This window comes from Piliocolobus tephrosceles, chromosome 3 (genome assembly GCF_002776525.5).
Source record: "Piliocolobus tephrosceles isolate RC106 chromosome 3, ASM277652v3, whole genome shotgun sequence".
Taxonomy (NCBI): domain Eukaryota; kingdom Metazoa; phylum Chordata; class Mammalia; order Primates; family Cercopithecidae; genus Piliocolobus; species Piliocolobus tephrosceles.
Genome location: NC_045436.1, coordinates 137,952,324 through 137,978,121, shown reverse-complemented (window position 1 = coordinate 137,978,121; position 25,798 = coordinate 137,952,324). Strand labels below are relative to the sequence as shown.

General features: G+C 39.3%; 1 protein-coding gene across 1 annotated transcript in view; it reads right to left on the bottom strand.

The window, feature by feature from the left end:
• The window catches only part of CNGA1 (cyclic nucleotide gated channel subunit alpha 1), a 50,376-nt gene that overhangs the window by 13,781 nt on the left and 10,797 nt on the right, over positions 1–25,798 (bottom strand). Inside the window, exons 3-5 of the mRNA XM_023224675.2 lie at positions 22,547–22,751; positions 2,554–2,674; positions 1,011–1,127 (exon numbers count right to left, since the gene is read on the bottom strand). Of these exons, the coding sequence (XP_023080443.1) occupies positions 1,011–1,127; positions 2,554–2,674; positions 22,547–22,637 (329 nt within the window). The 5' untranslated portion in view covers positions 22,638–22,751. The remainder of the gene's footprint in view (positions 1–1,010; positions 1,128–2,553; positions 2,675–22,546; positions 22,752–25,798) is intronic.

Genomic DNA, 25,798 nt, shown 5'->3' with positions numbered 1-25,798 from the left:
CCCCAGCCATGTGGAACTGTGAGTCCATTAAGCCTCTTTTTTCTTTATAAATTACCCAGTCTCAGGTATTTCTTCATTAACAGTATGAAAATGGACTATAATACACATGGTTAGTAAAGGCATATCAGTCAATGTTCATACCAAGGATTAGCTTAAGTGAACCAACCTCAATGCCAGTAACTCCCAACAAGAGACCTAAGATGGTCAGGGAAAATAAGATGAGGAGAAAAGATAAATAAAAACAATGGGAAGGCTGGAGGTAGTCAGTGGGAAGAAAAATAGGAAAGAGGGGAAAAAAGGGGAGGAAAAAAGCAAAGAAAAACTAATTATGTAAAACAGGTGGAAACCCCAGCTCCACACCAACACCACACCACACCCCTTCTGCAATCTCAATTCTGGTATCTGAAGTTTTCACAACTTCTTTATTTCCTACTAAGGATTTTTTGCTTTTCTCTTCTAGCACCTCTCTCCAGTGCTCTATTTTCTAAAAGTAGGACCAAATGGGATGGAGCATTTTAGAAAATAACAGCTAATCCTCTCACATGTACTTGCTTTGGGACCCTGAAAGAAGGATCAGAGAGAAACAAGAAATCAGAGAGGACTGGGTTTCTTAAGGGACAGACCCCAATGGGTCTGGGGGAAAATGAAGCAAGAGTGTTTACAACTTGGAACCCCATGGCCATAAATAATCACTGGGCAGTGGCAGTGTTTCCCAAGAGATGGCATGGGTAGGAACAAAAATAGCTCCTCCTGGGATCCCACATCTTGTCTAGATAGCAGAGGCATTTGACAAGTTTGCTCCTAAGAAGTAAAAGACCTTTTATCTAAACAACTGTTTACAAACCCATTTATGTCTAGTGTTTGATTATTGGAATGCTAAGCATGTGGGAGTTATTTCTATTCTACTGCTCAGGGTCATCGCCATGGTCTGATTGCAAAAATTCAAAACACTGCAACCTTAGGCATAAATGGTTAAAAACAGGCACCAAGGGATGGATCATACTGCTCACCTCTGTGATGGTCCTCCCTTTCTGTATGACTTATAACTAAAGGAACCCCTTGCATGATGGTTTTCATTCTCTGATTCTTCAGATATAGAGGCACTGTCATCATCCTCAGAAAAGGAGCTACAGTCCAATAGGAGGCAGAGAGAGACGTGTTAATGTTTTCAACCACTGCGGAGGAGCAACATTCCTCACTAGGGGGACAATTGCATCACCTCTTTTCCTTCTCTCCTAAACTAACACACATAACAATTTTTAGTGAGCATGAAGTTAGAACTATACAGAATACATAGAATTATATAAAATGTATGCATAATTCAGTAAAATGCATTTAACTAAGAAACTACTTTCTAGGTTTTCCACATTTCTATTGTTTGATGCATTGATTGATGTTAATATTTATCAAATAGCAAGTGTCATATCTGGGACTTAGATCATATTATACATTTGAGTGAACTAGTTTTCTAACTAATGTTTCTTCCCACTAAAAGTAAATTCAACCACATTCATATACATTATATTCATTTATAGGGTAAGCACTTTAAATTATACTTTTTTTTTTTTTTTTTTTTTTTGAGACGGAGTCTTGCTCTGTAGCCTGGGCTGGAGTGCAGTGGCCAGATCTCAGCTCACTACAAGCTCCGCCTCCCGGGTTTACGCCATTCTCCTGCCTCAGCCTCCCGAGTAGCTGGGACTACAGACGCCCGCCACCTCGCCAGGCTAGTTTTTTGTATTTTTAGTACAGACGGGGTTTCACCGTGTTAGCCAGGATGGTCTCGATCTCCTGACGTTGTGATCCGCCCGTCACAGCCTCCCAAAGTGCTGGGATTACAGGCTTGAGCCACCGCGCCCGGCTTTAAATTATACTTTCAAATCACATTGCTAGCATTTCATACTTTGAGTACTTTTCACATATATTTATGGCAATGTCATCTCTTTAGATTCAAAATGTCCCATGAGGAAAAGCCCTGCCAGTGACTAAAGAAATGTTTGGCATAGGTGTTTAATAGGTGCTTAATAGGTGCTTCCAAAAAAGTGACCACAATAATATCTATGTTCAGGCCGGGCATGGTGGTTCACGCCTGTAATCCCAGCACTTTGGGAGGCTGAGGCAGCTGGATCATTTGAGGTCAGGAGTTCAAGACCAGCCTGACCAATATGGCAAAACCCTGTCTCTACTAAAAATACAAAAAAAATTAGCCGGGCATGGTGGTGTGCACCTGTAGTCCCAGCTACCCAGGAGGCTGAGGCAGGATAATCGCTTGAAACCAGAAGGCAGAGGTTGCAGTGAGCTGAGATTGTGCCACCGCATTCCAGCCTGGGAAACAGAGTGAGACTCCGTCTCAAAATAAATAATAAATAAATAAATAAATAAGTCTGTGTTATTTGTTAGACAAGTTACGCTGTTCCAAAGTTGAATAAATTTGCTAAATTAAATACATTACAAAGTTCAAGATTACAAATTATAAAGCTAAATTGAAATTAAACCTAGTTAAATTAAAGAACTGTGGCTAATATTAAAAATGCATGGGAAAATGTTTGGATTTACCTGCATGCTCCATTTTCCATCTTTCTTATTTCCTTTTCAATATCTGGTACAATCACACTGGACATATTTACAAAGGACTGTTGTGTATTGACAATATTTTTCTTCATGGTTAGTTTCATATCTGAGGAGAAAGAAGTCTTATTAGTGGGAAGGATATTTTTACATATTTACATATATAATCCAAAGTTTCACCCTATGTGAAAAGTTTCACCTTTATCTGTTCTCATGCTGCTAATAAAGATGTACCTGAGACTGGATAATTTAGAAAGGAAAGAGGTTTAATGGACTCTTCCATGTGGCTAGGGAGGCCTCACAATCATGGCAGAAGGCAAAGGAGAAGCAAAGGCACATCTTACATGGCAGCAGGCAAGAGGACGTGTGCAGGGGAACTCCCCATTACAAAACCATCAGATCTCATGAGACTCATTCACAATCATGAGACTAGCATGGGAAAAATCCACTCCCATGATTCAACTACCTCCCACTGAGTTCCTCCCATGACACATAGCGATTATGGGAGCCACAGTTCAACATGAAGTTTGGGTGTCCCAAACTGTATCAACCCTACCATTTTTCTAAGACTATAATACTGTCTATTTGCAGTTTTACACAGGAATTATTCTTTAATAGAATGCAGGCATGGCTTATTCCCCTAATTTCCATTGACTAGTTTTTTGTAAAATTTTTTAAATTTAAGAATGTACTAGAGGTATAAAACATTTACAAATTTGGATTTATCCCAGTTTTGAAATACTCAAGCAATATAGTGTAGAACAAAACCATAGGGACCTCACATACCCATCAAGCAATTAAGTAACAGTAAAAAGCAGTAGATGTAATGGAGATAATCAGCTGTGAATTTCTACAGGCATTTAGACAAAAAGAGTCCTAAGTGGTATTCAAACTTTAGAAGAAATAAAGATAAAATTGATCACATTTTTAGCAAGTCCCCTAAATTATTCAGATTCATGTATACCCAAGCAACATATTTTGAAAACACTGACCTAAACTCTAGTCAGGGCATATAATTTCCTCAGCGCAGGTAGAGGAGGCAGGGTGGAATCTCAATTCACTTTCCAGCTGCTCTCAGCACAGGCCATGCCCCTTTGGCTGCTGTCTGAGACATTGCCTTCTTCACTGGCTTCAGCTTCCATCCGTCTATGATTTCTGTTCATGGTCCTCAGGAAGAATCCTCTCTCTAGTTTGAGGGTACTCACCTTGAGAATGTCGGTAACTGATGCGGGAAGGGGGACAGAGAAGTGCTGGGTAGAGAAGGCCGGGGTCCCTGGCGAGGGCTCCACAGTCGGGCCTATGCCCTCGGACCTAAGTGAAAACAGGCCCTCCTGTTTTTGCCCCAATGATGCATTTTCCGGGACCACTCTGGCTGCCACGTCCCCTGCATCCTGTGCCCATAGAAACCTGAGACCTTAGCGGGTACACACACAAGCGGCCGAATGTCGAGAGGAGCAGAGGAACAGAGTGGCAGAGAATGGCAGAGAGCAGCGGAGAGTGGTGGAGAGCAGCAAGATGGCACGGCGGAGAAGGAGGGAAGAGGCATCTGAACATCAAGAGGAGTTGTGTCCAGAACGGCAGAACTCCAGGGGAAGATCATCCCCACACCCCTCCACCTTCCCGGAACTCCAACTCCCCATCCCTCTGAAAGTCACCTCTACTGTTCAACAAAGACTCCGCATTCATCACCTTTCAAACAGTTCATATGACCTGATTTGTCTGGGACTCCGGAAAAGAATGGAGATGGGGAGGTTAACACTCAGCTGTCCCCGGACAGCAAGGCTAAAGGAGCTCACTATAACACATGCCCATTTGGACTCTGGGACCTGTCCGTCTGCGTGCTCCCCCTTCCCTCAGGGGTTTCAGCAGCGGTGAGGGAGGAGACCAAACAGGTGACCCACACCCCTGCCGCACGTCCCGCAACGGCAATCAGGAAACCTTCCCATTTTATAACCACATGAAAGATGACATCACCTGCTTCTTCCATGGCTTCCAATACTCGGTGCCAGAATGGCTCTGACTGCAGAGTGGAGAATGTTCCTCCCCTTAATTCCTTGCTGGCCTTGATCACCTAGGCTTTGAGTTTGATACTTGCCCTTAAAAGAGTCAACCACTTAAAGAACATAGTTATATTCAAAGCGAGCACATGTGAGCCACCCCTTCAGGGATTCCCTGGAAAACTTTGCGAGCCTTTTTGAGAGGGGTAAGCCTGAAGGCCCTCTGGGTGTAGGCAGAGCTGAAATTCTGTGCCACTGATGACTATGTAAGTTTATTTGGATCCAAAGACTCCATGGGCCCAGGGACCTTTAAACTATATTTAAACAGGGTTGCTGTGTAAAGGTACCCAGCGATACAGCTAGACCAGTTGTTTATAACCATGCTTTATAACTATCCTTTTCTGATAGGTAAGTGCTCAATGACTATAATAGATGTTAAATAGTTTAGTATCACTTTTTCCTAGTTTTATTACTTAACAGTTTTGTGTACATGCCTCAGTGACTCAATTAGGAAACGAATTCTTGGAATCCAATAAAATTTCTTTTTCTTTCTTTCTTTCTTTTTTTTTTTTTTTTTTTTTGAGACAGAGTCTCACTCTATCATCTAGGCTCACTCAGCTCGCTGCAACCTCTGCCTCCTGGGTTTAAGCTATTCTCCTGTTTCAGCCCCCCAAGTAGCTGGGATTACAGGTGCCTACCACCATGCCTGCTAATTTTTGTATTTTTACCAGAGATAGGGCTTTGCCATGTTGGTCAGGCTGGTCTTGAACTCCTGACCTCAGGTGATCCTCCCCCATCAGCCTCTCAAAGTGCTGGGATTACAGGCATGAGCCACCGCACCTGGCCCATATAACAATTTTTTTAATGCTTGGGCTATGCTACGAAAACAGATTATTACTAAGGTACAAAGTGGTGTTCTGGCTGCAGTACCCTGCCTGAGCCATGCTGTTTCACACCTCTGTGCCTTTGCATGTGCTCTCCTTGGACTTCAAAAGTTCACTTCTCTTGAGTCCAAATAGGTGTTATCCATTGCTCAAGTCCAAGCCACTGACTCCTCACCCTTGATCTAGATAATTACTTCCTTCTCTTCTCTGCCACTGCATTTTGTACATATTTCAATTATTTTCCACTTGCTAAATTGTTACACACACTGTCTTCACAAGGCTACAACCTCCTCTAGGAGGGAGACTTTTGTAAACCTAGCAGAGTGCTTGCATGTAATAGGCACTTAAGAAATTCTTACAGCATGAACAAATCTTGTTTTGTGTTTTAAAAACTATACTCATGAGACATTTCATTAGCAGTTATGAAAACTCACTGAATTTATAATGACTTTGAAATGGTTCCTAGGGTGACAGATATGGTGAATTGGCCCACATCATCCATTCTTCTCTCCTTCTGGTGTTCTTTCATGATCTGCAAAAACTGGAAGAGCTAAACATCTGTATTACTCAGTCTGCTTTGCAGCTCAGATTCTGGACAGCACTTATGGCATTTAGGTTTAGTCAATTAAATGTATTTGTATGAAATTTGGAAGGTAGAAGTGAGGTGAAGACAATGGATCTTCCATTTCTGCTATGGCTGCCAGCAAGAACGGGCAAGGATGCATTGGGTATTCTGAGGCAGCTATCCCCATCTGGTTACTAGCTTTCCTGGTGCCAAAGAAAGGGCATCCAGGTGATGCTGGAATGCACCTAGCAGGAGTAGGGTGACTGTTGTGCCAGGTTGCAGTGGAAGCGGCTCATAGGAATTCTGGGATGCTGTTCTGGAGTCATGCTCATGGTTCAGCCTAGAGCCCCAGCCCTTCTAATGACTGTTAGCATCTATTTCCAAGAATTAAAGCTCTTTCTATTGAAAAAGACCAGTGTACAACTCGGTTTCTGCAAATGAACAAATTACTTTCCTGATTTTCGATACATGAAGTGTTGTAGAACATTGGAAAAGGTTGTCAAAATGAGGGAAAGGAAGGGGGAGGAAAAGACAGAATGGGAAATGTGAAAGAAGAGGAAGGAAAAGGGAAGAAGGGAGTGTGGGAGAGGTGGTAGAGAAGAGAAAAGCAGAGCACATTCCTAGACTTTTTGTTACTATTGTTGTTGTTTGAAGAAAATTTAGGAGAAACATTAATGGTCAAACTGCCTTTTCTGCTGGCATTTAAATATTTACATTATGAGAAATTCCAGAATTTACTGCAAATTTTAATTTTTTAAATTTTTTTATTTATTTTAAGACAGAGTCTTGCTCTGTCACCCATGCTGGAGTGCAGTAACACAATCTTGGCTCACTGCAACCTCTGCCTCCGGCTTCAAGTGATTCTCCTGCCTTGGCCTCCCTGGCTAATTTTTTTGTATTTTTAGTAGAGACAAGGTTTCACCATGTTGGCCAGGCTGGTCTCAGACTCCTGACCTCAGGTAATCCACCCACTTTGGCCTCCCAAAGTGCTAGGATTACAGGCATGAGCCACCACCACCGGCCTGCAAATTTTTACATTAGTCTAACCTTTCAAGATGATGAGAATGTTGTCTCCTTAAATATATTCATGGATCTTTATTGAAGTGAGCAAAAATCACAGGCTGGGCATGATGGCTCATACCTGTAATCCAAGCACTTTGGGAGACTGAGGTGGGAGGATTGCTTAAGGCCAGGAGTTCAAGACTGGGCAACATAGCAAGATCTCCATCTCTACAAAATAAAAATAAGAATAAAATATTAGCCCAGAGTGGTGATGTGCACTGCACCCATAGTCCCAGCTACTTGGCAGGCTGAGTCAGGTGAATCACCTGAGCCTTGGAGGTCGAGGCTTTAGTGAGCTGTGATTGTGTCACTGCACTCTAGCCTGGGTGACAGAGAGTGACCTCATCTCTAAAAATAAAATGAAAATTAAAAATGGAAATAAGAAAATCACTGATATTTGTGCCTGTAGTTCACGAACACTAGAGGCAATTTGAAGAAAGGTGAGTTTAGCAATGATGAGAAACATATTTATGCTGTTTAAAAGATCTCCCACCAGACATAGAACTGAACCAATCAAAGAGTATTAAGGCTTCAAAAATTCAGAAATCTTGATTAGCTTTGGCCATTCTCCTATGTTGTAAGCATTTGATAATGTATCAGATAGATGTGTTTATAATTTTTTTTTTTTCAGACAGAGTCTCACTCTGTTGCCCAGGCTGGAGTGCAGTGGCAGGATCTCAGCTCACTGCAACCTCCACCTCCCAAGTTCAAGTGATTCTCCTGCCTCAGCCTCCCAAGTAGCTGGGACTACAGGCATGTGCCACCATGCCTGGCTAATTTTTTGTATTTTTAGTAGAGACGAGATTTCACCATGTTAGCCAGAAGAGTCTAGATCTCCTGACCTCGTGATCTGCCCACCTCGGCCTCCCAAAGTGTAGGGATGTAAGCCACTGCACCTGGCCGTGTTTGTAATTTTTACATACACCTCTGTTTAACAATAACTTTGCTCATGCTGTTCATTTTGCATGGAATTCTTGACCCTTTTTGTTCTCTCAGGAAAAATCCTATTTGCCCTTCAAAAATCAGTTCCTATATGCACTGTGAAAAGACATCAATGAGGCCAGGCATGGTGGCTCACGCCTGCAATCCCAGCACTTTGGGAGGCCGAGGCAGCCTGATCACCTGAGGTCAAGAGTTCAAGAGCAGCCTGGCCAACATGGTGAAATTCCATCTCTACAAAAATACAAAAATTAGCAGGGCATGATGGCAGGTGCTTGTAATCCCAACTACTTGGTAGACTGAGGCAGGAGAATCAACCCAGAAGGTGGAGGTTGCAGTGAGCTGAGATTGTACCATTGCACACCAGCCTGGGCAAAAAAAAAAAAAAAAAAATGTAGATGATTACTTGGGCACAGAATCCAGCACACCCTCCTTTTTGTTCCCATAGTTCTGTGCATCTTCTTCTATACATGCTGGCTACTACATGGGTACTGATACGTCCTCTTCCCCTGCTAGATTGTGAGCTCTTCGGAAAAGTTCATGCAGGAGCTCTTGAACATAATACCTGACATTTACTAAAGCTTTTTAGCCTTAAAGTGAAATCAATTCTGCACCAAGTTTTAATTGAGTACCTTAAACATAATCCATTATAACTATTTCATTTTTCATTTAAGTAATACAGAAACATAAGTAATAAAGTTAAAGCTACAAATAAATGTATTTTTATTACAAAAATAAAATCACTTGCCATAACAGAATTACTTTGTTTATAGAGAAATTAACAACATAAAGAAGAAAATGCTTGTGAAGAAGATTTTATATGATCAATCAACAAAGACATGAAGCACGAAGATTTTGAGAAAGGTTAGGAAACTATAGAGAAAGACAGGTACAAGTCACCAGGGAGAAAGTTGATGGCAAATGTGAGTGCTGGTGCCTGACAGCTTCACAAAAACTACAGTGCTTAATCAGAGGCAAAGGGAATAAAATAGAAACTCAAAAGAAATGAGAAATCAATAGCAACAACCAATGGAACACATTCATCTAAGAGCCTTTGGACCACCAAAAATAAGTCAGATTTAATTAGTTCCACTTATCCATGTTTACTCTGGAAACTTGAAAACTTTGTGGCCTGAGTGTGCAAATAAAGTAAATTATCATTTTAAAAGTACGTGAAGAAAAAAAGAAAACTCACCCCTACCTCACACCACCACAAAAATTAATTCAATATGGATCACAGACTGAAACATAAAAGCTAAAATTACAAAGCTTCTAGAAGAAAACATAGGAAAATATTCTCATAACTTTTGGGTAGGCAAGATTTCTTAGAAAGGGCACAAAAAAGATACTCAATCTAAAAGAAAAAAAAATATTTTGAGACAATCTCACTGTGTCACTCAGGCTGGAGTGCAGTGGCGCCATCTTGGCTAACTGCAACCTCCACTTCTTGGGTTCAAGCAATACTCCTGCCTCAGCCACATGAGTAGCTGGGATTACAGGCACCTGTCGCCACGCCTGGCTATTTTTTTTGTATTTTTAGTATAGTCGGGGTTTCACTATGTTGGCCAGGTTGGTCTCAAACTCCTGACCTCAAGTGATCTGCCCACCTTGGCCTCCCAAAGTGCTGAGATTACAGGTGTGAGCCACCTTGCCCAGCTCTAAAATAAATTTTTAATGCATTGGATAGCATCAAAATTATAAACTTTTGCTTATCAAAAGACATATAAGAAGATGTAAAGGCAAGCCACAGATAATCATATTCATAGTACATTTATCTGACAAGACTTATATACATAATATTTATGAAATTTTATGCAAGTCAACAATAAAAATAACCCAATAAAAATATAAACAAAAATCTTCAACAAATTCTTCCTAAAAGAAGATATAAAAATATTAGTCTACAAATAAATACAAATTAAAACCACAACAAGATACGTTTTCACACCTAGACAATGGCTAAAACTTAAAAGACCAAGACCCCAAATGTCACGCACATCACTGGTGGGACGAAGGACGGTACAACCTCTTTGACAAACTGTTTGACAGTTACCTACAAACACACAACTACTCTGTTTCTCAGTAATTCCACTATATGTATTTATTCAATTTAAGATGGATCACCAACCTAAACATAGAAGCTAAAATTATAAAGCTTCTAGATGAAAACATAGGAAAATATCCTTATGACTTGGGATAGGCAAGACTTCTTAGAGAGGGCACAAAAAAGACACTAAATCTAAAAGATATTTTTGATGCATTGGATATCATTAGAATTCCAAACTTTTGCTTATCAAAACACATATAATGAAATGAAATCATATGTATATAAAAACACTTGTACAAGAATGTTTTCATCAGCTATATTTATAGAAGTCCCAAACTGGAAGCAACCCATATTTTCATCAATAGAGGAATGGATAAACAATCTGGTTTAAAAGAACAATGAAATACTTTTCAGCAATAAGTAGAAATGAACTCTTTGTTGTTGTTGTTGTTGTTGTTTTTATTATACTTTAAGTTCTAGGGTACATGTGCATAACGTGCAGGTTTGTTACATATGTATACTTGTGCCATGTTGGTGTGCTGCACCCATCAACTCGTCAGCACCCATCAACTCGTCATTTATATCAGGTATAACTCCCAATGCAATCCCTCCCCCCTCTCCCCTCCCCGTGATAGGCCCCAGTGTGTGATGTTCCCCTTCCCGAGTCCAAGTGATCTCATTGTTCAGTTCCCACCTATGAGTGAGAACATGCGGTGTTTGGTTTTCTGTTCTTGCGATAGTTTGCTAAGAAATGAACTCTTGATACTTGCAACAACATGGATGAAGCTCAAAAACATGAAAGAAGCCAGATATAAGAGTATATGCTGCAGTTACATTTATATAAAATTCAAGGACAGGCAAAACATTGGTGATAGAAATAAAAATAGTAGTTGTCTAAGGGGGGTGAAATTTACTGAAAAGGGCACAAGGGAACTTTCTGGAATGAAAATTGGGGAAGGTGGTTACATGAGTGTATACAGTGATCAAAAGTCATCAAATTGTACCCTTAATATATGTGCATTTTACTCACAGTATGCAAATTTTACCTCAATTCTTAAATACAAAAATATTTGCATCAAAAATATTAAGAAGAAAGGCCTTGACCTTGGACTTCTCAGACTCCAGAATAGCAAAAAAAAAAAAAAAAAAAAAAATTCCTTTTCTTTTTAAATTGCCCAGTTTCAGATATTTCTTTTTTTCTTTTTTTTTTTAAAATACTTTAAGTTCTAGGGCACATGTGCACAACATGCAGGTTTGTTACATATGCATACATGTGCCATGTTGGTGTGCTGCACCCAGTAACTCGTCATTTATGTTAGGTATATCTCCTAATGCTATCCCTCCTCCCTCCCCCCACCTCATGACAGGCCCTGGTGTGTGATGTTCCCCACCCTGTGTCCAAGTGTTCTCATTATTCAATTCCCACCTATGAGTGAGAACATGCAGTGTTTGGTTTTCTGTCCTTGCAACAGTTTGCTCAGAATGATGCAAAGGACATGTTCTCATCTTCTTTTATGGCTGCATAGTATTCCATGGTGTATATGTGCCACATTTTCTTAATCCAGTCTATCATTGATGGAAATTTGGGTTGGTTCCAAGTCTTTGCTATTGTAAATAGTGCCACAGTGAACATATGTGTGCATATTTCTTTATAGCAGCATGATTTATAATCCTTTGGGTATATACCCAGTAATGGGATGGCTGGGTCAAATGGTATTTGTAGTTCTAGATCCTTGAGGAATTGCCACACTGTCTTCCACAACGGTTGAACTAGTTTACAATCCCACCAACAGGGTAAAAGTGTTCCTATTTCTCCACATCCTCTGCTGCCCCTGTTGTTTCTTGACTTTTTAATGATCGCCATTCTTACTGGTGTGAGATGGTATCTCACTGTGGTTTTGATTTGCATTTCAGATATTTCTTATAAGCAACAGAAAATGGACTAAGACACATCTAGTTACCTCCTCCTTGAAGCTGTCTCCAACGTTCAAGGTGAAACATTAGAGATACAGCCCTGTCACATCCTTCCATCAGGAAACACAGGCTGCCTCTTGGAACCAGAGTCCTTCCCAGCCTCCCGTTGAATAAGTTTGGGGATGGGGGCTGTGGAACTGTACTCTTAAAAGCCTTTTCTATGGATTCTGGATTCTGCCGAGTAGCCAGAGCTGAGAACCAATTATAAATAAGCTGCCCAGGCCGAGTGCTGTGGCTCATGCCTATAATCTCAGCCTTTTGGGAGGCCAAGGAGGGCAGATCACTTGAGGTCAGGGGTTCCAGACCAGCCTGGGCAACATGGTGAGACCCCCATCTCTACTAAAAATACAGAAATTAGTCAGGCGTGGTAGTGCATGCCTGTGGTCCAAGCTATTCAGGAGGCTGAGGTGAGAGGATCGCTTGAGACAGGGGGGTGGGGTGAAGCTTGCAGTGCACTCCAGTCTGGGTGACAGAGCAAGATTCTGTTTCAGAAAAAAAAAAAAAAAAAAAAAAATGCTGTCCAATGTGGTGGGCACCAGCTCTTGTGGCTACTGAGCACTGGAAATGTGGCTAGTGAGACTGAGGACTGGATTTTAAACTTTATTTAATTTTAACTATTTGAAGTGATAATAAAGTTATTAGGAGACTTTTAAGTGTGTTTGGAACAACTTGATATGTGAAGTGAATTTTATAAATCTAAATATAGATCGAGCATTTACTTGGAAATTTAACATGTGAATTGAGATGTGCTGGAAGTGTCTGCATAAAAAAAGAATGCAAGATATCTCATTACCGATTTTTAAAATATTGATTAGGGCCGGGCACGGTGGCTTACGCCTGTAATCCCAGCACTTTGGGAGGCCGAAGTGGGTGGATCATGAGGTCAGGAGATTGAGACCATCCTGGCTAACATGGTGAAACTCCATCTCTACTAAAAATACAAAAATTAGCTGGGCGTGGTGGCATGTGTCTGTAATCCCAGTTACTCGGGAGGCTGAGGCAGGAGAATCGCTTGAACCAGGGAATCGGAGATTGCAGTGAGCTGAGATCGTGCCACTTGCACTCCAGCCTGGTGACAGGGCAAGACTCCATCTCAAAACAAACAACAACAAAAAAATTGATTACATGTTGGAATAATATTTTGGATGTGCCAGGTTGAATAAATACATTGTTGAAAATGAAAAAAAAAAGTATATGTTTTTAGTGATGTTATTCTTTAATGTAATAATTTACTTGACAATTTACTGGGTTCTTACTCTATGCCAGACACAAAGCACTCTATTCAGGTAATTCTCACTACAAACTATGAAGTAAGTATTTCCTCAGGTTCTTACAGATAAGGATTCTGGAACTCAGAAAAGGTACTTAATTTGCCAAAAACATATAGCCAGAATATATACTCAATATAGTAGCTATATGAACCAAAGTACATATGATGCCAAAAATTTATGCTTTTAACTTCTCGTTACACTGATTCCTAATTTCCCCCAAATTTTTGGCACTACAGATGAGAAATCAAAAACATATTTAATTTTAATATTAAAGTCGTCATAATTCTAGTATACCATTTCAATAATCCACTTTTAAACTTGAGGGCCACTGAACCTCAACAGGAAAAAATAAACCAAAAACTACTTGTATTATAAGTTTAAGCAAACAACACTAGTGTCTCAACTGACAGAAAGAACTGATATGTTTACAACATAATAACTGAATTTTTTTTTGACACAGGGTCTTACCTTGTCATCCAGGCTGGAATGCGGTGGTGTGATCATGGCTCACTACAGCCTCAAACTCCAGGGCTCAAGCAGTCCTCCTGCCTCAGCCTTCTGTGTGGCTGGGAATACAGACACATGCCACCACATTTGACTAATTTTTTTGTAGAAATGCGATCTCACTATATTGCTCAAGCGGGTCTTGAACTCCAGATGTCAAATGATCCTCCCACCTTAGCCTCCCAAAGTGTTGGGATTACAGGCGTGGGCCACCATACCAAGCCAATAACTGGATTTTAAATTGAGTGATTTTGCTGGTGTTATTTGGTTTATATTACAAGGTGTGATGGCATTTGCAAAGCAGAATCATAGAAACCTAGAAGCAGTTATAATTTCAAGGGTCACTTGAGCCAACCTTCTACTCAAACAGGAATGCCACTATCCTATTCCTGATAAATGATCACCTGGTCTCTTTTGGAACACTTCTGGTTGTGGGAACTTCCTGCCTTGTGAGTAGCCCCATCCATTATTGGACAACTTTGTTCTTTAGAAAATTCATCTGAATAACATTTGCTTCACAAACTGTGGTGAGGATTAAATGAGTTAAGTGCTTAGCATTATGCCTGGCACATAGTACGAGCCCAGTAAATGACAATTTCTACTATCAGTTTAATAAACATAATCTTCACGGTAGCATATACTTTTGAGTTACAGTGAACTATCAATCATGTCCACCCATTTATACTCTGCCCTGAGAGAGTCCAAGGCAGGACTGTCCCCATCTGTTCATCTGTTCTCAGACCTTTTCTTGCCAATTCATAGGACTCTTAAGTAAATTAAAATGAAAGAAAAATCATTTGATATAGAAAAATGTATAAAACATATCTCATTATTGAAAGTAAAATCAATAATGACTTAAATTTTACAAAATGTTAAATATTCAAGTGAAGACAACAATAAATAATGCTTTCTATCTCACTCCAATATCCAAACAACTAATGAAAATAACTAGCAGGCAGTAGTCAATAAATAGGAAATAAAGAATTTTTGTTATGTTTGCTAATGAACATGTACCTATATTTTAAAATATAATTAAAGTAATTTTTACTGAGAAACAACTGCTTTCTAAGAAGAGAAATGCTTCACTGACTCCTTTTCAGCGTCCGAATGAAGACATGACTATTCTGGTGTATTTCCCCACATGCCAACTTCCTATTGTCATCAATAAACACTCTCTTTAGAGATCTCAAGCCTTATGACTAGGGAAGGGAGAATATGTAATTATTTCATTCATCATAATATACAGAAAAAATTATATGAGTAAAAGATTAAATAAGAACAGAAAATATAATTCCTATTGTCAGAACAAACCAAGCCTGGCCTTTGCTTAACCCTAAAGAAAAATGAGACACTTCTCTTGCCCTGTAATTTCCTGTTGGCCTAAGTATTCTACTTGGAAATTTTTTTATTAATCACTTTTAAAAATACATAACCTCTCTAAAAAATAGAAATTATAAACAGAAAAATAGAGACATTTAGAATTTATAATTATTAATAGATATTTTTCCCACTGGTTTTATGGTTTCCTTTTTAATCTACCTCAAATTAATTTTGGTGTAAGGTATGCAGCAGAGATTTAGCTTTATATTTTCTAAATGGATAGTTGATATTCTAATTAGCATTTAATCAGTAATCAATAGACCATCTTTTCCCTACTGATCTGAAATGTTATTTTAAAACTGCCTTTCCCACTATAGAGATTTTGATGGAATTTGCATTAAAATCATAGAATAAATTAAGAAATTATTTTCCTTTACATTTTCAAAAAGGTTTCAATATATAGATTCTACATTTTTATTAATTCCTACATGTTTTATATTTGTTTTCCTTTTGTCATTAACTGTCAGGAAATTATTTATTCTTTTTTATTTTGAAACTGACCACCTTATTGGCCTTTACAAAATTTTTTTCTAATAGGTTTTGTATTAATTAATTTCTGTCTTTGCAATACAATTATATTACTTACACAAAATTATTTCATTTCCTCTTTTTAAGAAGCATTTAGTTTTAATGTCTAATTGCCTTGACTAAAACTTCCAGAAAATAATATATAATAGTGTTGATATTCTGTTATTATAACTATCTTAACAGATATCCAGTATGGTCCTTGGCTTTATGAAAATGCCTCTTGATTTTCATTCTCAAGCATGGTGTTGTCCATTAGTTTGAGGTAGATGTTGTATTCATGTTAGAAAGTTTCCTATTTTTAAAATATTAGATATGGGAATTAATGTTGGGTTTTTATTAGAATTTCCTTTGCTCTCATAGAAATAATCATATTTTCCTGTCAATATTAATATGGTGAACTATATAAAAACTTTTAACAGTTCTACAATAAACACTTCTTGGTTATGATAAGTCATTCTTTTTTTGTTTGTTTGTTTTGAGACAGAGTCTCGCTCTGTCACCCATACTGGAGCACAGTGGTATGATCTGAGCTCACTGCAACCTCCGCCTCCTTGGTTCAAGGGATTCTCCTGCCTCAGCCTCCCAGGTAGCTGCGATTATAGGTGTGAGCCACTGTGCCTAGCCCTGGTAAGTTATTCTTTTTATATACTACTGGGTCCCAGCTGCTAATATTTTATTTTGAATTTTTCCATCTGTTTTTAAAGGTAAAATTACTCTGTAGTCTGAGAAAAAAATATTAATAGTAATTGCTTATTATTTTCCTATACTTTCAACTCTTTTAGTATCATAGGATCATAGGCAAAACATCTGAAAAGAACAGAAAAATATATTCTTTTAGGGACTTTGTTGCTTTGCTGGTTTTCCTATGCATGAGTGTTTGAATTGAAATTTGTGAATCAAAGAGAAACAATTGCTTTGGAAAGCAAGATTCAACTTTCATATTTAACGGAGTCACACAAATTCCTTACCTAAGTGAGGATATAACAAACTACACAAAAATATACCAAAGCAATGGTTGAGACAATCTTACGGGTAATTCGGGCAAAACAAATATGGAACACGAACCGTGAATACATGGAAGCAGTATATTCTACTGATTGAAATCATGCTCTAGCTTGGGTTCAAAACCTAGCTTTGTCACTTATTAGCTGAATGAACTCAAGTGAGATTTTTTAACCTCATGAAACCTCAGTTTACACATTTGTAAACAGAATAATAATGCCTTCTTTATATAAAAGGGCAGAGAAGATACTCTGTGTACCCACATACACACACAAACCCACACATAATTAACTGTGTATTAGTGGTTCTTTTAATTTAGCATGAATATACTTGTGAAGCTTGTTTAAAATGCATATTTCAGGGCCCTATTTGCAGAGTCTGAATAAGGTATGGGTAGGGCACATAAATCTACAGCTTTATCAGGCACTATAAGTAATTCTGTTGCAAAGGATTCCTGAATCACACCTTGTGAAACATTACTCTGTGTTATTTGCCTTTAGTGCCTTTGGCCTTTTCTGAATGCTGTAAGTGGGAGAGACAAAATAATGGTTAGGAAAGGCTTCAGGGTTGCTGTTAAGTGTTTGATATTTCAGATCCACAAATCTGAAACCTGAGGATCAACTCTTGCAAACAAAACTTACAAGCAACTATTATAACTTATCAGTATTTTTGTAACTTAAAATGAGAAATGTAGATATAAATTTGAAAAGTAATCAATAAGATTCACAATAATAATGACAAAAGGTAAGGAGAAAAACCAAATGTTGATTTCAACAAATGTAGAAAATGCGTTTTTCCAAAATTCAACACCCATTTATAACTAGAACTCTTAGCAAACCAGAAATAGAAGGGAACTTCCTCAACCCAATAAACAGCATGTATCAAAAAATCTACAGTTAACATTGGCCAAGTGCGGTGGCTCACACCTGTAATCCCAGCACTTTGGGAGGCCAAGGTGGGTGGATCACTTGAGGTCAGGAGTTGGAGACCAGCCTGGCCAACATGGTGAAACCCTGTCTCTACTAAAAATACAAAAATTAGCCAGGCATGGTGGCAAGCACCTATAATCCCAGCTACTCGGAAGGCTGAGGGAGGAGAATTGCTTGAATCTAGGAAGCAGAATTTGCAGTGAGCCAAGATCTTGCCACTGCACTCCTGCCTGGGCAACAGAACCAGACTGTCTCAAAAAACAAAAAACAAAACAAAATAAAACAAAAAAATAAACTACAGTTAACATTATACTTAATGATGAAAGACTGAACATTTTCTTCCTAAGGTCAAGAATAAGACAAGGATATTCTAGAAGTAGTCAACATTGCACTGGAGGTTCTAGCACTTGCAATAAGGCAAGAAAAAGAATACAAAGCATCTGAATTGGAAAAGAAGTAAAACTATTTACTTGCAGATGACATAATAGTGTATGTAGTCAACCATAAAATAAATTCTTTGGCATCTAGAAAAAAATGATTAGAACAAATAAGTGAATTTAGCAAGGTCACAGGACTGTAAAGTCAATGTAAAAATGAATTTTACTTCTATATAATAGCAAAGAACAACTGGAATATGAAATGAAAATTAAGAATATGGCTGGGCACGGTGGCTCACACCTGTAATCTCAGCACTTTGGGAGGTCAAGGCAGGCAGATCACAAGGTCAGGAGATTGAGACCATCCTGGCTAACACAGTGAAACTCAGTCTCTACTAAAAACACAAAAAATTAGCTGGGTGCGGTGGTGGGTGCCCATGGTCCCAGCTACTTGGGAGGCTGAGGCAGGAAAATCACTTGAACCCAGGAGGCAGAGGTTGCAGTGAGCCGAGATGACACCACTGCACTCCAGCCTGGGTGACGGAGTGAGACTCTGTCTCGAAAGAAGAGAAAATACACATGCCAAGCAATGAGTCTGTGCCCAACTCAATAAATAGCACGCATGTACAATGCACAGAGTTCTCTGCCAGTTGGATAAGGAACAAATCCAAAGATGAGTATGCCCCCCAAAGAGTTTACAACTAGTAGTGTAGCAGAGGACTACAGGGAAACAAGTCAGGAGTACTAAAATGAACAAGTATTTGGCATCTACAAGAGAAACTTAGATAATTATTTGTAATTGTCAATCATCCTTTCCCCAATTTCTGAGATATTTTATTTGTTTAGAAATTAGTAGATATGCTTACAATGTCATAAGAAAAATATGATTGTTGAAATAACAGATATTTTTAATATTCTAGGGGAGTTTTTTTTTTAATCTTTTTCAGCCATATAATGAAAAGAGGTCCACGAAGAAGATGGAGTTGGATCTTGAAGCACAGTCTTTCAATCAGGTGTGCTAACACAGTGAATCTAACACAGTGAATCAGAAATCAGCCAATCAGAAAAACGGCTAACATCAGGTGGTTCAATAGAATGAATTTAATACAGAGCATTAGTTACAAAAGTGTTAGTAACGTTAAACAGAGGACAGTGAAGAAACAGTGAGATTAATAATAATAGGATACTCCTACTACCCCAAGAGCAGGAGGCATAAATGCAAGAGGCTGCTTAAAGTCAGGAATGGCCAACAGGATCTGGCATTAGAAAGGGAGATACTCTCTGTTGGAAGATGAAATCACCATGGGAGACACCTCCTGAAACAATAAATTCAAGAGCAAACAGAAAATAAGGGGCCTGGGTAAGTAGGATTTATCAGGTGGAAATGGGGCAGGAGAAAGGCTTCCTATTCCAGGCAAATGAGAATTCATGCATAAAGATATATATTGGGGGAAACCCCACCCCTGATATTTAACGTGGGTTCTTTTCTATTTTCCTAAGTGCCTCGGCTGGTCTGAGAAATAAAGGGAAAGAGTACAAAAGAGAGAAATTTTAAAGCTGGGTGTCTGGGGGAGACATCACATGTCGGCAGGTTCCGTAATGCTCTCCGAGCCATAAAACCAGCAAGTTTTCATTGGCAATCTTCAAAAGGGGAGGGAGTGCACCAATAGTGTGTGGGTCACAGAGATCACATGCTTCTCAAGGTAATAAAATATCACAAAGCAAATGCAGGCAGAGCGAGATCACAGGACCACAGGATGGGGCAAAATTAAAATTGTTAATGAAGTTTCGGGCTTGCACTGTCATTGATAACATCTTATCAGGAGACAGGGTTTGAGAGCAGACAACCTGTCTGACCAAAATTTATTAAGTGGGAATTTCCTCGTCCTACTAAGCCTTGGAGTGCTACAGGAGACCAGGGCTTATTTCATCCCTTCGACTTTGACCATAAAAGGCGGCTGCCCCCTGGGGGCCATTTATAGGCCTACCCTCAGGACACATTCTCTTTCTCAGGGATATTCCTCACTGAGAAAAAGAATTCAGCGATAGTTCTCCTATTTGCCTTTGAAACAAGAGAAATATGGCTCCATTCCGTCTGGCTCACCAGCAGTCAGAATCCAAAGTCTTATCTCTCTTGTTCCCTGAACACTGTTGTTATCCTGTTCTTTCATCAAGGTGCCAGATTTCATATTGTTCAAACACACATGCTCTACAAAAAATTTGTGCAGTCATCGCAATCATCACAGGGTCCTGACACAACATACATCCTCCTCAGCTTACGAAGATGATGGGATTAAGAGATTAAAGTAAAGACAGGCATAGGAAATCACAAGGGTATTGGCTGGGGAAGTGATAAGTGTCCATGAAATCTTCACAATTTATGTTCAGAGACTGCAGTAAAGACAGGCATTAGAAATTATAAAAGTATTAATTTGGGGAACTAATAAATGTCCATGAAATCTTCACAATTTATGTTCTTCTGCTGTGACTTCAGCCTGTCCCTCCGTTTGGGGTCCCTGATTTCCCACAACAGACATAGAAGCAGGAGATATTCCTATGGAATTCCTGTGGAAGCCCATCTGGAGAATAGAAATTAAACTAGTTTAATTTCTACACACAGAGAAAAAAAAAAGAAACAGGTCCATGAAAGTAAGAGCACTGCATCAAAATAGGGGCTCATTCTTCTTTCTACATGAACTGAAGAGTCATTGAAGATTTTAAGGCAAGAGCATGACATCACCCCAGGTTTACTTTAGGAAGACTAATATAGTAGTTTTGTGTAAGGTAAAGTGGATTAGATGCACTATAAGTTCCTGCTATGGAGTCTCAACTTGGCTCTTAATACTGCTCATTAATCCTCTTCCTACAGCCACAGAAGCTTTTCCACGCCTTCTCCATTAGTGTCAGATCCCACTTCCATTTTCCACCCCCAAGAGACACCTCCTGCTTTAAGAAACTTTAGCCACAGTGGTCCCTTCACTGAGACAAATTTCTGGAGGCATGAGCCATGCCCGAATCACTAGCCAGAACCCCACTCCTAGTGAAGTGATTTCCACAGAGCAGAAACACAGAGAAAATGGTTACTGAACTGATTTGGAGACTGGGAGAAATGAGAAAATTTTAGGAAAGCAAACTAAGTTGTTTTTTTTTTTTTTTTTAGATGGAGTCTTGCTCTGTTGCCCAGGCTGGAGTGCAGTGGCACAATCTCGGCTCACTGCAACCTCCACCTCGTGGGTTCAAGCAATTCTCCTGACTCAGCCTCCCTAGTAGCTGGAATTACAGGTGAGCACAACCAGACTCAGCTAAGTTTTGTATTTTTAGTAGAGATGGGGTTTCACCTTGTTGGCCAGGCTGGTCTTGAACTCCTGACCTCAGGTGATCCACCCGCCTCGGCCTCCCAAAGTGCTGAGATTACAGGCATAAGCCACCACCCCCCGCCCAAACAAAGATTTTTAAAAACCCGCTTGGTGACTATAATCCTACCATCTTCCACCATTCCTTCCATTCTTGCTTCTCAAGACAAAAATATTTATCAATATCCTATAGCCACAGGAAGTGTACTCAATGCTATGAATACAGATATTAACAAAATATATGATATATGCCTTCAAGAAATTAATTCTACAGTGAATAAGACAAAAAGGATATGTAATAGATAAGTAATACTTTTGAAGGAGGTTCCCAGTCAGGTTCCCAACCAAAAAGAAAGGCACACTCAAGATAATTCTGGAAGAGGTTATTTCCAAAGAGACTATTTACAAAGATATTAGTATAGGGAAACCACAAAGGATGGTGCAGTAACCTCGGGTTAGAAGTAGCCAAACTGTTACTACCACTGGGATCCAAGGACAAGAAGAGGAATTTGGTGTGGCCCTGGATGGAGGAGGAGTTACGCAGAATAACTATGAGGACAGTGACTTAACATTGAAGAACACAGCCAGCACAAGGCAAGCCCACAGGAAGAGCATAGCTGGGGTACTCAATACCCTGATCTCACCACCACCTCCCCCAACCCCGCAACTGATGAAATTATCTCCTGCGAGGATTACAGCTCATGCCTGTAATCCCAGCACTTTGGGAGACCAAGGCAGGTGGATCACCTGAGGTCGCGAGTTCGAGGCCAGCCTCACCAACATAGTGAAAACGCGTCTCTACTAAAAAAATACAAAATGAGTTCAGCGTGGTGGTGCATGCCTGTAATCCCAGCTACTCGGGAGGCTGAGGCAGGACAACAGCTTGAACCCAGGAAGTACAGGTTGTGGTGGGCGGAGATTGTGCCATTGCATTCCAGCCTGGGCAAAAAGAGCGAAACTCCATTAAAAAAAAAAAGATTTCTCCATTGTCTACTGAATTATTACTGTTTCTTCTGCCACAGTCTCAATCTCCCTTCTTCCCTCCCTTTTCCTGTCTTCCTACCTCTGGTACCTTGTTATTTTTATATTTTATATACTATATTGTATTTCATCTATGGGACCTCTTTTTGGAAGGAAGAAAAAGGTATTGGAAATCCTTAAACTCACACCTGTAATACCAACACTTTGAGAGGTCAAGGTGGGTGGATCACTTGAGATCCGGAGTTCAAGTCCAGCTTGGCCAACATGATGAAATCCCATCTCTACTAAAAATACAAAAATTAGCCCAAACTTGCTTGAACCCGGGAGGCAAAGGCTGCAGTGAGCCGAATTTGTGCTGCTGCACTCCAGCCTGGGTGTAGAGCGAGACTCTGTCTCAAAAAAAAAAAAAAAAAAGAAGAAACAAAATGGTATGCTACCATTTGTAGGAAATATACATATATATGTAAATATCTATATTTGCGTGTGTGTGTGTACTGTGCGTAAAGGAGTGGGGAGAATCTCTTTGGAAAAATGCAACCAGAAAGTGTTAACAGTGATTGTCTGCCTCTGAGGAAGGGGAAGTATGGGACTGGGCAATTGGAGTGGAAGGGAAAATATCTTTCACTGTATATATTTTATATATTTTGAATGTTGTATCATGTAAATTAATTATTTAGTGAATAAATATAGTGACCCCCATTTCAAAATGCAAAACAGCATATCATTATATAAGAATTATGAAATATTCATATATTCATTTTATATGAACTATAAAATATGAATTATATCATTCATATTTCTGCTACCAGGAATTAACAACTGTTGACTTCTGTCAAATCGGCTCTCAGTCCTTTTATGGCATGTGAAAAAAATAAAACTTTATATTTAAAGTTCTTTCAACAAACCGCGGCCAGTCACGGTCCCTCACGCTTGCAATCCCAGCAAACTTTGGAAAGACAAGGTGGGCAAATCATTTGAGGTCAGGAGTTTCAGACCAGCCTGGCCAACATGGTGAAGCCCCATCTCTACTAAAAATACAAAAATTAGCCGGGCATGGTGGCACGCACCTGTAGTCCCAGCTACTGGGGAGGCTGAGGCAGGAGAATCACTTGAACCTGGGAGGTGGAGGTTGCAGTGAGTTGAGATCACGCCATTGCACTCCAGCCTGGGCAACAGAGCAATATTTTGTCTGAAAAAACAAACAAACAAACAAACAAACAACAACAACAAAAAACCCATAACCTCCCAGTCCCTTTCCTATTTCCCTAGGTGCAGTCACTACTGTGAGTTTGGTGTATATCCTTCAGGGTAATTCTTCATCCTTTTACGCACCTATAAAAGCTTTCATAACCAATGTAAACTTTTGCAAGTGTATTTTAAGTTTCCAGAGCAATATCTTCCTCTATGCATAATTCTGCAACTTGTGCTTTTTTCACTTGAAACCATTTTGGAAAGTATCTATGCTAATATACATAGAGCTATTTCATTTTACAATATTGTTCATTAATATTCTAGCATATAAATACATAATATTTTGTTCCCCTTTTCTATTTTTATTTCTTTTCTACTAATGAAGGATTGGTTGTTTCCATTTCTTTGCTCTTACTAACAATGCTGCAATAAAAATCCCTAGATTTAGGAGACTAAGTCTCCTTAGTCACACGTGCAAGAGTTGCAAGAGTGGTTTTCATGTATGTTTCCAGAAGTGGAACTGCTAGTTCTAGTTTCAGTTCACCAGAGCCAGCCAGATTGCTGCCCAAAGTTACTGTATCATTTTGAATTCTGCTAGACCTATGGAAGTATATCATTTTTTCCCATACCCTGACCAACATTTAATGTTGTCAGATTTTAAAGTTTTCCTCAGTCTCATGGGTGAGCATTTTTTACCCTATGGTTTTTGATTCACATTTACTGGTGAAGTTAGACAAACTCTCATGTGTTTATTAATCATTTGGATTTATTCTCTGTGAATTACATGTTTATATTCTTGGTCTGCTTTTTTGAGTTGGGTTCTTTAATTCATTCAATATTTAACACATATTTAAGAAATACCTACTAGGTGTCAAGCATTATTATTGTCCCACAAGTAACTATGTACCTCTGACTATTGTCCTCTGACTATTACTACAATTTAATTTTACCTTTCTGAAGCATAAAATCCTGCTATCTACTAAAGTCATATGTGTACTTTAATAACCTGTAAATCCTCTAAGTCATTTCACAACAAATATTTGTTTACCAGTTTATGGCTCACATATAGGTTGTATTACATCACCCAAGCAGTAAATTACTTCTGGATAAAATTACAAACTGAATTGAAAAATCCAGTCTGAAAGGCTGATACAGTACACAGACTTTAAAGCACCATCTTTTTTTTTTTTCTTTGAGAGGGAGTCTTCCTCTGTTACCCAGGCTGGAGTGTAGTAGCACGATCTCAGCTCACTGCAACCTCCACCTCCCCGGTTCAAGCGATTCTCCTGCCTCAGCCTCCCGAGTAGCTGGGATTACAGATTACAGGCACCCACCATCATGGCCAGCTAATTTTTATATTTTTATAGAGATGGGGTGTGGGGTGGTTCACCATGTTGGCCAGGCTGGTTTGAACTCCTGACCTCAGGTGATCCACCCGCCTCAGCCTCCCAAAGTGCTGGGATTACAGGCGTGAACCACTGCGCCCAGCCTAAAGCACCGCCTTTAAACAAGGATAGTTATATAGTATGCAGCTTAGAGCACTCACACACCAATGAGGTATTACTTGAAGATGGCCAAAGATTAGTCAACATACAGAAGGCTTCCTGTATGCTGGTGGTTTCCAGAGTGAATGCCCCTAAAGATTATTACAAATGATGTATTTGTTATTTACATATTATTTGCTATATTGAAATTTAAAGTAAAATATATACCTTTGTAAAATAAACGATGCTCTCTTCTTCATTAGCTCAAACTTTTTCTAAAGAAGGTATTCTAATCCACCAACCAGTTAACCTCAGGATTTGTTTAAAAAAAAAAAAAAAGTGCAGAAGAGTAGGCACTAAACTATATAGCTACCTCTGGACAGCAGGATTATATACTTCTGTTTTATATCAATTTTACAGAATGAACACATTAATTTTAGAATAAAATTATGTATTTCAATATTTTTTCTCATATTCTTCCAAACAACTTGAAGAAATGTTCATGATATATTGCTAAGTAGAAAAAGCAAATTGTGGCCGGGCGTGGTGGCTCACACCTGTAATCCCAGCACTTTGGGTGGTTGAGGCAGGCAGCTGTCTTGAGCCCAAGAATTTGAGATCAGCCTGGGCAGCATGGCGAAACCTCATCTCTACAAAAAATACAAAAAGTAGCCAATCTCATAACCTGGTCTCTAGACAGAAAAGAAAAGAAAAGAAAAGAAGAGAAGAGAAGAGAAGAGAAGAGAAGAGAAGAGAAGAGAAGAG